At 40.1% G+C, this 13,519-nt stretch overlaps 1 protein-coding gene across 2 annotated transcripts; it reads left to right on the top strand.

Moving 5' to 3' along the window:
* The first annotated feature begins 1,576 nt into the window (after window positions 1–1,576).
* ppie (peptidylprolyl isomerase E (cyclophilin E)) lies at window positions 1,577–13,196 on the top strand. 2 transcript variants are annotated; one of them, XM_055656367.1, is made up of 10 exons: window positions 1,577–1,720; window positions 4,959–5,057; window positions 5,377–5,420; window positions 6,869–6,895; window positions 7,126–7,207; window positions 7,613–7,716; window positions 8,441–8,564; window positions 10,356–10,541; window positions 11,642–11,784; window positions 13,009–13,196. In XM_055656367.1, exons 1-10 carry the CDS (start codon window positions 1,690–1,692, stop codon window positions 13,075–13,077), a joined length of 909 nt encoding a protein of 302 aa, XP_055512342.1. In that variant the 5' UTR covers window positions 1,577–1,689; the 3' UTR covers window positions 13,078–13,196. The 2 variants fall into 2 exon arrangements, with proteins under 2 accessions (XP_055512342.1, XP_055512341.1); XM_055656366.1 differs by having other exon boundaries at window positions 1,607–1,724.
* Window positions 13,197–13,519: the final 323 nt, after the last annotated feature.

Raw genomic sequence — 13,519 nt, 5'->3', positions numbered from 1 at the left:
AATTTTGGATAAATGCAGGCGTTGACATGTAGCTAAATAAAACAAAGCTTCCACTGTACCTCCTCGGTACATGACGATAATAAATATAAGGTTAAATCAATCCGAAGTAGTGCAAAACAATACAAAAGCACAATAATAGAAATAACTGAATGAGGTAAAGTTACAAGTAAGAGTACCTGGCAGCACCTCCAGGAAGGGGGTTATGAAATAGGCGATCAGGAGTCTAATATCTGTGGGGAAGAAGCTGTTTTTGCCTCTTCATGTGTGGACTAAGATGGGCTGCTGGTAACATGAATAGGGTGATTTCACCAAAGGTCAAATGAGCGTAGATCCCCCCTCACGTGACCGAAAATTTTAACTGGAGGACATATGTCAGATCGGTACATGTAAGTGAATGGGGAAACACGCACTTTCCCACCCGTCAAAAACATGGAAAACGTTTGCTCGCTGAATTTCATCAAAAGTAAGTTAATAATGCCTTACTTTTGATGAAATTCAGCGAGCAAACGCGATAATTCCCGATATTTTGGATCTTAAAATCTCTGCGGCAAATGTCAGCTGTTCACTTCCGCTGCTTTCTACCTTCAGTTCCCTCTTGTAATTACCTTACTTTCTATCTTTATTTTTGCCTGAAAATTTAGGTCGCTGTGCTTCATGGTCACCTCGACTAGCAAAGAAAATTTCAGCTCAAAAATCGGCCGTTTTCCATGTTTTTTAACGGGTGGGAAAGTGCGTGTTTCCCCATTCACTAACATGTACCAAACTGACATATGTCCTCCAGTTAAAATTGTCGGTCACGTGAGGGGGGATCTACGCTCATTTGACCTTTGGTGAAATCACCCTATACCATGGAATTTGAAACTGTCAACCCTCTTCATGGCAGCTTCGTTGATGAGGACACTACAGATTTATTGCTAATATAAATAGTCAAGGATGACATGCTAAAATTGCTCCGTGTTCCGATTAAATTGCGACCAGTTTTAACCATCTACAACAGAAGCATTCTATGCTACTGAGGCGATGCGGAGCAAAGCCATAGCTCACACATTGAAAGCAAGGAATTAGTGGCGGATTCAAGAAGTTGGAGCTCCCGAGCAATGAAATAACGTGAAGCCAAAAAGGAACTCAAACAATGCACAGATTGAAATTGATAAAAGGTCATTCTTTGTAGTCCAGTGTAGAAGTACGATGCTAACGAGATACGATTCCCTTTCAGCCCGAGAAGGTGGAAATTGTGAGAACAACTCAAGGAACATTTGTAATGAAGCCTTAACCCAAGGATCGACCCATCATTCTCTCTCTCTCTCTCTCTCTCTATATATATATATATATATATATATATATATCCCTACATCTAACTCTACATACATCTAAGGTACACAAAAATGCTGGAGAAACTCAGCGAGTGCAGCAGCATCTATGGAGCGAAGGAAATAGGCAACGTTTCGGGTCGAAACCCTTCTTCAGACCTTCTTCTATCCGTCTAGCTATCTAATATCCATCTCTCACACAATGACCTGGTTCAAACATTGAATAAAAATAAAAATCGGAGCTGTTAACTAAGTCCCCTTTGTCTGCGTTCCATGAAGTAAAAGTGAACATAAACGAAGATTAAAGGCGAATGAAGGCGGCGAGCGGCGGGGAGGCGGAGCTGGAGTTCAGGGTTCATGTGGGACAGTTCGGCACAAGATGGCGGCGACCAAGCGGGTGCTGTATGTGGGTGAGTGAGTGAGTGAGGAGCCCCGGCCCGGTCCGGCCCGGTCTGGTCTGGCCCCTTCTCGGGGCACAAGGCGGGCGGGAAGCGAGCTGCGAGGCGGCCGGGGCGCTGGATCCCTCCTCCCGGCTCAATGCCCGGCATCGCCTCAGGCAGCCCACTGATGAATTTTAATAAATAACACCAAGTGCTGGCCCCGAAACAACCCCTGTCCATGTTCCACAGACGCTGCCCCGAAACAACCCCTGTCCATGTTCTCCACAGACGCTGCCTGACCCGCCGAGTTCCTCCAGCACATTGTGTTTCGTTCAGGATTCCAGCATCTACAGTACCTTTGATGGGATTACACTATGAAGCCCTGCCTGTCCACAGTCTAGCACTGAACACTTCCATTAAAAAACTTTCCCGGATTCTGTTTCTTAGGAAATAATGAAATAAACAGTTGGAATGCTCTGGGGCCAACTGGTATAATTATTATAGTAATAATTCCAAATTATTTGGGGGGGGGGGGTGGAATCTGTGTCTGTGCAGGTCTGTGGTGCAAGAGCACACATTAATGTTTAAGGATGCTAACCTATCAATTAGATGTGACAAACATCTTCTACCTCTCCTTACTCCAAGTCTCCTATTCCCCCTTTTTTACCTTCCTCTTTCAACTCCCTCCTGTCCCCTTCCACTCATATCCCTCCCTCTGGCTTTACATTTCACACCTTTATAGAAAGATAGAAATTAGGTGCAGGAGTAGGCCATTCGGCCCTTCGAGCCTGCACCGCCATTCAATATGATCATGGCTGATCATGCAACTCAGTATCCCGTACCTGCCTTCTCTCCATACCCCCTGATCCCCTTAGCCACAAGGGCCACATCTAACTCCCTCTTAAATATAGCCAATGAACTGGCCTCAACTACCCTCTGTGGCAGAGAGTTCCAGAGATTCACCACTCTCTGTGTGAAAAAAGTTCTTCTCATCTCAGTTTTAATGGATTTCCCCCTTATCCTTAAGCTGTGACCCCTTGTCCTGGACTTCCCTAACATCGGGAACAATCTTCCTGCATCTAGCCTGTCCAACCCCTTAAGAATTTTGTAAGTTTCTATAAGATCCCCTCTCAATCTCCTAAATTCTAGAGAGTATAAACCAAGTCTATCCAGTCTTTCTTCATAAGACAGTCCTGACATCCCAGGAATCAGTCTGGTGAACCGTCTCTGCACTCCCCTCTATGGCAATAATGTCCTTCCTCAATTTGGAGACCAAAACTGTACGCAATACTCCAGGTGTGGTCTCACCAAGACCCTGTACAACTGCAGTAGAACCTCCCTGCTCCTATACTCAAATCCTTTTGCAATGAAAGCTAACATACCATTCGCTTTCTTTACTGCCTGCTGCACCTGCATGCCTACCTTCAATGACTGATGTACCATGACACCCAGGTCTCGCTGCATCTCCCCCTTTCCCAATCGGCCACCATTTAGATAATAGTCTGCTTTCCCGTTTTTGCCACCAAAATGGATAACCTCACATTTATCCACATTATACTGCATCTGCCAAACATTTGCCCACTCACCCAGCCTATCCAAGTCACCTTGCAGTCTCCTAGCATCCTCCTCACAGCTAACACTGCCCCCCAGCTTAGTGTCATCCGCAAACTTGGAGATATTGCCTTCAATTCCCTCATGCAGATCATTAATATATATTGTAAATAGCTGGGGTCCCAGCACTGAGCCTTGCGGCACCCCACTAGTCACTGCCTGCCATTGTGAAAAGGACCCGTTTACTCCTACTCTTTGCTTCCTGTTTGCCAGCCAGTTCTCTATCCACATCAATACTGAACCCCCAATGCCTTGTGCTTTAAGTTTGTATACTAATCTCTTATGTGGGACCTTGTCGAAAGCCTTCTGGAAGTCCAGATACACCACATCCACTGGTTCTCCCCTATCCACGCTACTAGTCACATCCTCGAAAAATTCTATAAGATTCGTCAGACATGATTTACCTTTCGTAAATCCATGCTGACTTTGTCCAATGATTTCACCACTTTCCAAATGTGCTGCTATCCCATCTTTAATAACTGACTCTAGCAGTTTCCCCACTACCGATGTTAGACTAACTGGTCTGTAATTCCCCATTTTCTCTCTCCCTCCCTTCTTAAAAAGTGGGGTTACGTTTGCTACCCACCAATCTTCAGGAACTACTCCAGAATCTAAAGAGTTTTGAAAGATTATTACTAATGCATCCACTATTTCTGGACCTACTTCCTTAAGTACTCTGGGATGCAGCCTATCTGGCCCTGGGGATTTATCGGCCTTTAATCCATTCAATTTACCCAACACCACTTCCCGGGTAACCTGGATTTCACTCAATTCCTCCAACTCCTTTGACCCGCGGTCCCCTGCTATTTCCGGCAAATTATTTATGTCTTCCTTAGTGAAGACGGAACCAAAGTAGTTATTCAATTGGTCCGCCATATCCTTGTTCCCCATGATCAACTCACCTGTTTCTGACTGCAAGGGACCTACATTTGTTTTAACTAATCTAGTTATCTGGCACCTTTTTGTCTCCATTTCACCTCTAGCCTTTGTCACTATCTCCACTCATGCCAACCAGTCCTCCTCGCCTGTATCCACCTACCATCCACCAGATTTTGCCCCACCCCTACCTCTCTTCACCAGCTTCCTCTTTTCCATCAGCCTGACAAAGAGCCCTGATCTGAAACATCGAGTGTCCATTTCCCTCTACAGATGGTGACACAGAATTCCTGTAGCACTTTGATTTTTGTTCAAGATTTCAGATCTACAGGCTCATGCGTAATGTGATAGTAATTATGTTTGGTTTTACACAATAACCAGGTTTAGTTTTTGTCCCTTTTTTAATGGGCTTAAGGGCATGAAACAATTATTACTGTCATTGAGAAAAGTCAGGGTCATAAAGCATTGAAACTGGCTCTCTGGCTCAATTTCCATGTTGTATGATTCAATTGGTGAGCAGTGCCTTGTTTATGGGATGAGATTAGCTATATTCACACATTATGTCATCGTGCGATATTTTGTTCAGTGGTTTTACTCTGGAAGATGTATGACATGCAAGTGCTGGAGGATACGATGGAATCAGAGGATATCAATATGATCAATGATTATGCTTTTAAAATATGCTTGTTAGTGATCCTGGTGAGAAGAGTGAATTGGATCATCAATATCAAGAGCTCTTTTAGCTACATGAACTAAATTGATGGACATTTTGTTTTACCAGGTGGCCTTGCTGAAGAGGTAGATGAGAAGGTTCTTCATGCAGCTTTTATTCCATTTGGAGATATTATGGACATTCAAATTCCACTGGATTATGAGACGGGTAAATGCCTCATTTGATAAATTCACCTCGTTATGTCTGATTTGGTCAGCAGCAGAGCAAATACAAAATCTTAATATTTAATATATTCTTTGTAATTTGGAATTTTTTGTGCCCATTTATATAAAATCTTGAGCACTCCTAATGATTGAATTCTGGTGTTCTAATATTCTTATTCTAAAACCTAAATCTCAATTTAATTTTACAAATAATTATTTAAATGTTAAAATTTGTAAAGAGTTATTTATGGTGAAATTTGATGTTTTATATTGGTAAATAATGTAATATAATTCTAACAAATCTAACTTCTTTTATTCTTCAGAGAAACACAGAGGTTTTGCATTCGTTGAATTTGAGGGTGCTGAGGTGAGATGTTGTTTTTTTAATAGCTTAAAACAAACATAAACTTTCAGACATGAGTACTAGTTTTGTATTTTACTCTTTAATAGTGGGGAACCAATTTGGATTTGTGATTTAAACACTGAATAATATTTTGTTATCTCAGTGTCCTCATGGAAATATTACTATTATTCCATGGGTGAAAGATGTGGATGTCAGCTGGCAAATGTTTTTATGACCAAATGACACAAATTAACGTTTTTATTTATAATTTGTTTAAAATATATTGAAAGGATAATATGATTTGCTGTGAAATTTATGGTAAAGGTCTGGAAAATCTGAGGGCAAATGGAAAGTGAAAAAAATTGGAGGTACTGGTAACCAGGAATTGAGATTGTTTGTTTTTGTTTTTTGAGTTTTGTGTTCAAAGACCTCTTTGTCTTCTATACAGATCACCCCATACACTAGCATAATCCTATACACTAGGAACAATTTACGATTTTACCGAAGCCAGTTAACCTATAAACCTGTATGTCTTAGGTGTGTGGGAGGAAACCGGAGAACCCGGAGAAAACCCACACAGTCACAGGGAGAAGGTACAAACTCCATGCAGACAGCACCATTAGTCAGGAGCAAGTCTCTGGCACTGTAAGGCAGCAACTCTACCACTGTGCTGCCCCTAAAACATATTGGACACACAAGAGATGACAGATACTGGAATCTGGAGCTAAAAACAGCTATAAGAACTCAGCGGGTCAGATGGCAATTGCGGAGGGAAAGAAATGGACAGTGTCTCTGGTTGGGAACCTGCATCTCTTGTTGCTGCCTGACCCAATGAGTGCCTCCAGCAGGTTGTTTTTTGCCTCTGCATGATATTATTACCCAGTGGCAATCGGTTAGAGTGTGGATTTTGAATGGGGACTTGAATGTGCCACCTCACTCCCAACTCCCATCTATTTCCAGCAGAATCGTGCAGCAGAAAGCAAGCTACTCGAGGAACTCAGTGATTCAGGCAGGATCTGTGGAGGAAAATGAACTATCAACATTTTGAGTTGAAACCCTTTATCTGGACAGGGATCTAACGACCAGAGCAGCTGAAGGGCATTGATTCAACGTTGTCTGTACATTTCCCTCTTCAGATGCTGACCCATTGAATTCCTCCAGCAGCTCTTTTTCTTTATTTTGGATTCTAGCACCTGCAGTCTCTTGTGACCCTTCTTATATCTATCTGTAACACAGACATTCAAGAATGTTTCAGGAAGGGAAATGCTTCATATTTCTAAACAGTCTGTGAACAGTGCCTTATGGTCTAATATGATTCATTTTATTTTTAATGGCTTTATTTCATTCACCTATTTTGCCACCAATCATATCTTCTCTCCTGCATCGACCAAATATAATGTTCAATTAATAAAATAAAATAAATTTGCAATGCTGTTTGTTATTGGCTTATAACTTTACACTTATTTTTTCAGGATGCTGCAGCTGCCATTGATAACATGGTAAGTGGCAAACAGTGGGGCAATGAGTTCTTATATTGCAGTTTGCAAATATGGAAAAGAAGATTTTATTTTAATAGTTGTTAACAATTTAAAATGTTTTGAGAACAGAAACTTGCTAAAATACCAAATGAGCAAGAATGGATGATGTGTCTTTGCTAAATGATTAATATAATTATATTATATTACATTATATTACCCTGATTAGCCTTTATCTTCATGTCATTAATCAGAATGAGTCTGAACTTTTTGGAAGGACAATCCGAGTTAACCTGGCAAAACCCATGCGAATTAAAGAGGGATCGTCAAGAGCAGGTAAGGAATAAAAATGTGCTTTTATATAGAACAAGAATTTTTCTCAAATTGATGGCTAACATATATATATATATATATATATATATATATATAACATATGTAAAACAAAAAAAAACATTTGCAAGGGGATTTAGTTGGGACTTTATCTTGTTCTTTTAAACTTTGATATTGCTGAGTAAGTCCTGTGTAGATATTTAAACCTTCAAGTGAGTAGGGGTGGAAATGAAGGAAATGTGAGGTGTGATTGAAAATAAATATGGAAAGTACCAAATATATATCTGCTGTATCGTGGAGTAAGTGCTTAAATTGAAAGAGTGATAATCCAACATGATGGAGAAGAAACCGATATAATGGACTATTCATTCATCTGTGAGTGAAATGCGAGTGGTGTCTCTTTCAATCTAGTGTGGTCAGATGATGACTGGTTAAAGAAATTTGCTGGGAAGACCCTGGAGGAAAATGGAAGTGAGGAGCAAGGAGGAGAAGGTGGAGAAACACAAACACAGGAGGTGAGTTTTATTTTGTCTTGCACCACTGAATGTTTTAGTTTTAAGATGCATCATGGAAACGAGCCCTTCGTCCCACCAAGTCCACGCTAACCATCGGTCTCTCGTTCACACTAGTTCTATGTTACCCCACCTTCGCGTCTGTTCCCTACACATTAGCGGTAATTTTGCAGAGGCCAATGTATCTACAAACCCGCTCGACTTTGGGATGTGGGAGGAAACTGGCCTGTACTCAATCAATGATAATAGTCTCTGTTTTGTTGTGTTGTAAAATTACCGTGAGACCAACAAACATTTTGTTATCAATTGTGCATCGGGTAAGTTAGAAAAACAAAGCAAAACTATTGGTGTTATCAACACATTCCTTAGAAAATCGTCCAATTCTGATGGGATGGCACAAGCGGAATTCTGTGATTTCTTCAGTTTTAGTTTATTGTCATGTGTACTGAGGTACAGTGAAAAGCTTTGGTTGCATCGCTAACCAGTCAGCAGAAAGACAATACGATTACAATCGTGCAGATAATATCAATATTTTTGATGGATTTCATAACTTACCAGATGCACAATTAGCAATTTGTGGGTTCAATTATGCATGTGACTCTTATGAGATGAGCAAAAGGTTTTCGACTTTAAAATTTGTTTCATAAATGTGTGGGAACTTTTCAGAATTTAAAATTTCCTTTACATTCATAATTGTTTACTCATTAAAAACATATTATTTCGTAAGGGTGAGCCACCAGCCAAGAAATCAAGATCCAATCCTCAAGTTTACATGGACATCAAAATTGCCAACAAGGCTGTTGGTAGATTACGGTTTTTATTACGAGCTGACGTTGTACCAATGACTGCAGGTAAAGAGGAACATAATATAGATGCATTCTTATGGTTTGTGAGCAAAGATCAGATAGATCCTATTCCGGACTAACTGCCTTGTTAGTTACACCTGTTTCTTTTATTCTACCGTGTCTCTGTGCCTCGCAACTGAGTTGCCTGAGCCTGTATATCCATTCTGTAGATCTTGGGACATTCTTGGTAATGTTGTATTTGTGCTTGTAGTTACTGCGACAGATAGCACAATGGGCTAAGAGTTCGGCTGGCGACCGGAAGGTAGCCGGTTCAAATCCCGCTTGGAGTGCATACTGTCGTTGTGTCCTTGGGCAAGACACTTCACCCACCTTTGCCTGTAATGGAATGTAATTACGGCGGCAGGCGCGGGCACACCACGACGCCCTGTGTCTCCCTTTCAAGGGAGATGCTAAAAATGCATTTCGTTGTCTCTGTACTGTACAATGACAATAAATTGAATCATTTCATTTTTTTTCATTTCATTTTTTTTCATTTCATCTGGATTGTCCCATATGAACTTTATGGCTCTGGGGATTTGTTTCCTATTATGGAATCAATCAACATACCGTGATCTGTTGATGTGTCCAAATAGAGAGGAAACAACGTACTGCATATGTGACTCACCTGGTTTATGTCAAACTTGCTAAAAAAGATAAAAAGCTTGGACAGTTCCGCTGCAGGGCTGAAGTGGCACCTTTTCCCTGTGAAAATATTGAGTTGATAAAATGCCTGCTATGAGTTTGGTTGAGTTCAAGTTAGATGCTACGCTTGCCATTTTTCTGCCATCTTAAAAACATAGGAAAATAGGTGCAGGAGTAGGCCATTCGGCCCTTCTAGCCAGTACTGCTGTTCAATATGAGCATGGCTGATCATTTAAAATCAATACCCCGTTCCTGCTTTTTCCCCATATCCCTTCATTCCTTTAGCCCTAAGAGTTAAGTCTAACTCTTTATTGAAAACATCCAGTGAATTAACCTCCACTGCCTTCTGTGGCTGAGAATTCCACAGCTTCACAACTCTCTGGGTGAAGAAGTTTTTCCTCATCTCAGTTCTAAATGGCCTACCCCTTATTCTTAAACTGTGACCCTTGGTTCTGGACTCCCCCAACATCGGGAACATTTTTTCCTGCATCTAGTCCTTCCTCAAATTAGGAGACCAAAATCGCACACAATACTCCAGGTGCGGTCTCACCGGGGTCCTGTAAAACTGCAGTAGGACCTCCTTGCTCCTAAACTCAAATCCTCTCTCACTGCCTGCCATTCTGAAAAGGACCCATTAATTCCTACTCTTTGCTTCCTGTCTGCCAAGCAGTTCTCTATGCATGTCAATACCCTACCCCCAATACTATGTGCTTTAATTTTGTACACTAATCTATCGTGTGGGACCTTGTCAAAGTCCGGATACACCACATCCACTGGCTTTCCCTTATCCATTCTACTTGCATCGTCAAAAAATTCCAGAAGGTTAGTCAAGCATGATTTTCCCTTCATAAATCCATGCTGACTTTGACTGATCCTGTCACTGCTTTCCAAATGCGCTGCTAGTACATCTTTAACAATCGACTCAAGCAACTTAGATCACAGCCTTTTATGCCAAGTTTTGTCCCAGAGTTGCTAGGCTGTGTTTGTTGGAATTGGTTTCTCCATCTAATTAATGTTATCCTTTGCACAACCATCCTAAATCTTCCACAATGGGATGCATAGGGAGCTGTGATTTTGTTAATAACTGGCATGATTGATTTATCAAGATTCCACAAATTGTTCTAAAATGCATATTTAAAAAAACATTTCTTCTAGAAAATTTCCGGTGCCTCTGTACACACGAGAAGGGATTTGGTTACAAGGGCAGCAGTTTCCATCGAATTATACCCCAGTTCATGTGTCAGGGTGGAGATTTCACCAATCACAACGGTACTGGAGGGAAATCCATCTACGGCAGGAAGTTTGACGATGAAAACTATATTCTGAAACACTCAGCGGCAGGTATTGTGATTATAGTATATATGAAAAAAGCCAAGCCATACAGTAAACCCTCGGTTTCATGGATCACTTTATCAAGGATTTCAGTTACAGTGGACAGATCAACTGAATTTCACTGCACTGCCAGCCCACTCAGCTTCTTCCGGCACCACCAAGCGCGTTTGCAACCATGGAACTTTATGGCTTAGGGCAGCTGTGCTTTGCTTTAATGTTTCAGCTGAAAAAAGGCACCTCTGTCAGTGCAATTACTGCCCAGCCTACATTTTATTGTTGCGTCTGCACACATGACATGCCATAGAATACACTCAGTTATAGCGGACAATCAGCATGGTCCATTGCATCGAAGGTTTACTGTAATCGCAGCTTTCCATTTTACCAAAATTGTTGAGGCAGTTACTGTAAATTTTAATATTCTCTACTTATTTCTGTCTGTTATAATCTCTTGGTCCTACACTGGTGAACTACAAATAAAGAGGCTTGCCTTTCTGCTGTTGAACAGTAATAAACAAGTTATAGATGTTAAACTCATTTACATAGAGGTTTGTTACGGTTTAACTGGGAAATTGTGTTTAAATGGCCTCATAGTAAACAAGAACTTACTGAGAATTGCATTGTAGACGCTCCCCATTTTGGTCAAGCTGCAGCAGGATTTCTTCAATGGTTTAATGCTTTGTGTCCATGTGGACTGACTTGTGGGTAATAGATGGTGGACATCAGCAAGCATCACCCCTGAAGCTGATTGTTCCAATAATAAGTGTAATTCAGAGCAGAATTGTCTTTCTCTTCCTTTCCTGATCTCGGAGAATATTGCAATCATGTACCTGCCACCTCTATCCCCATTGAGCAGTTTACCCAAAGATGTAACCTGTAAACTGTGTTTGATGATTCATACACCTGGAACTTTTGGTAAAAGCACAACGTTTTGTTAAGAAAAACAAAACTATCTTTGTATTTCAGTTGCAGATATCGTTTTTTATTACCTAAGAGGCTGATGAAAAAGAAGGGAATCTCCCATTCTCTCTGGCGAAGATATGTTAAGTCATTATCACTGTGTTCTTTACTCAGTCTTGTAGTTAAAGTTTTGATCTCTGGATTTTATTTAGGATTGCTGTCAATGGCAAACTCTGGAATCAATACAAATGGATCTCAGTTTTTCATTACCCTCGACAAGACAGACTGGCTGGATGGAAAACACGTAGTATTTGGGGAAATGGTGGAAGGAATGGATATTGTCAGACAGATGGAAGTGAGTACAAACCTCTAGTCCAATCCTTTCCGCATCCTGTAATTGCTTGCTTTTTTCATCTCCACAGTGGGTTCATTATGGCTTCCTCCCAACACTTCCGCTTCTGTGCTTTGAGTAGTGTAACTAAATGTTGATATTACCTGGAACCTTTCTTGCTAGGATTGTAGCTAACATCTCTGGGAGCTATTATTATCTGTCATTGGCACCAAATAAGTTAGAAACAAAGGCATAGCATGTAATGATATATATTATATAAATAAAAGATATCTGAAGCTCAATTTAAAAAACAATCTTTTTTTAAAGGTATTCCATCAGCAATTGTAATCCTTCTCAGTGAGAATTAGATGTATTTTAGCAACAAGTACATTATACTAAGTACATTTTTAAGGATAAGGGGGAAATCTTTTAGGACCAAGATGAGAAAACATTTTTCACACAGAGTGGTGAATCTGTGGAATTCAGTTGAGGCCAGTTCATTGGCTATATTTAAGAGGGAGTTAGATGTGGCCCTTGTGGCTAAACAGATCAGGGGGTATGGAGAGAAGGCAGGTACAGGATACTGAGTTGGATGATCAGCCATGATCATATTGAATGGCGGTGCAGGCTCGAAGGGCCGAATGGCCTACTCCTGCACCTATTTTCTATGTTTCTATGTTTGTATGATGCATAATATGGTTGATTTCCTGTGAGTTACTGCTCTTTAGAAAAGATAGTGGGACTCGGAGGTACTTGACATTGAAGTGATGCAGAACAGGACCATTTTTTGCAGAAGTCAAGAAATTGAAGCAAGTAAAGACAGATTGGTGAATATGAACCAGGATCAGGGTTTGGAAAACAGCTGAAATTAAATCACAAGCTCCTAAAAGCAAAATCCTGTGCAGATGAAAATTACTGAAGAATGAATGGGGTGTGTGAGGTTATGAGCTAACTGTATGGGCAGCAGGTGTAATTTTCACTGTTGTTTAGCTGGTGGGTTAAAAAACATACTGGCCACATTTTCATGCGCGGTAAAAATAACATTAACTGGAATCCATCTAATATTGTCCAACATCAGTCAGTCTGACCACAGCAAATTTTATTAATCCTTTGGTACCTTTAAAAGGATTAACGTTTATTCATTTTGTTTTTAAAATATTTGAATGAAGAATTTAATTTACTGAGAATGTTTAATTGAAGATTTGTTTTTCCTTGAAATATCCATAACACATGTTTTATTATTCCCAGGCTCAAGGTTCTAAAGATGGAAAACCTAAGCAAAAAATGATCATCTCAGACTGCGGAGAATATGTGTGATGGTAGTGGCTGTTAGACATAACTTTTGTAGATTTCATTTTTTCGTACTTTTAATGTTTTTTTGTGAAGATTTATTGTAAATACATTCAACATGCAAAATAAATTTTTTTAAAAACCAACTTTCTATTTGCAGATAAAAATTTAAATTGTTCATTTTTTTTGTGTTCTAAGCATGCAAAAATGTAATCTTTTGTCCAGCTATCTCATTAATTGGATCTTATAAAATTATTGCCACAGCAGGACAACTCTGCATTTAAACACGTGAGAATTGTATTTAACTAGGCTTAAATATTAAGGATATTTCTGTTTGTCCCTTAAAGAATTATCCTCTAATTTTAAATCGCCCATTGCATCAAAATGAGCTCTGTAGGAAAAAAGTGTTCTGGCTTGTTTTCAATCATTGTAATGGTCAAGGAAAACAATGACAATATGTGCATAAGAA

The sequence above is a fragment of the Leucoraja erinacea genome, chromosome 26, assembly GCF_028641065.1.
Source record: "Leucoraja erinacea ecotype New England chromosome 26, Leri_hhj_1, whole genome shotgun sequence".
Lineage (NCBI taxonomy): Eukaryota > Metazoa > Chordata > Chondrichthyes > Rajiformes > Rajidae > Leucoraja > Leucoraja erinaceus.
This window is presented reverse-complemented; position numbering and strand designations above follow the sequence as displayed.

What these genes read in the sequence shown, in the direction of transcription:
- ppie (XM_055656366.1), top strand. Translation starts at nt 1,622, where the DNA reads ATGAAGGCGGCGAGCGGCGGGGAGGCGGAGCTGGAGTTCAGGGTTCAT. An exon ending in CGGGTGCTGTATGTGGGTGA is followed by an intron (nt 1,725 to 4,958) that starts GTGAGTGAGTGA and finishes TTGTTTTACCAG; the next exon opens with GTGGCCTTGCTGAAGAGGTA. An exon ending in CGTTGTACCAATGACTGCAG is followed by an intron (nt 8,565 to 10,355) that starts GTAAAGAGGAAC and finishes CATTTCTTCTAG; the next exon opens with AAAATTTCCGGTGCCTCTGT.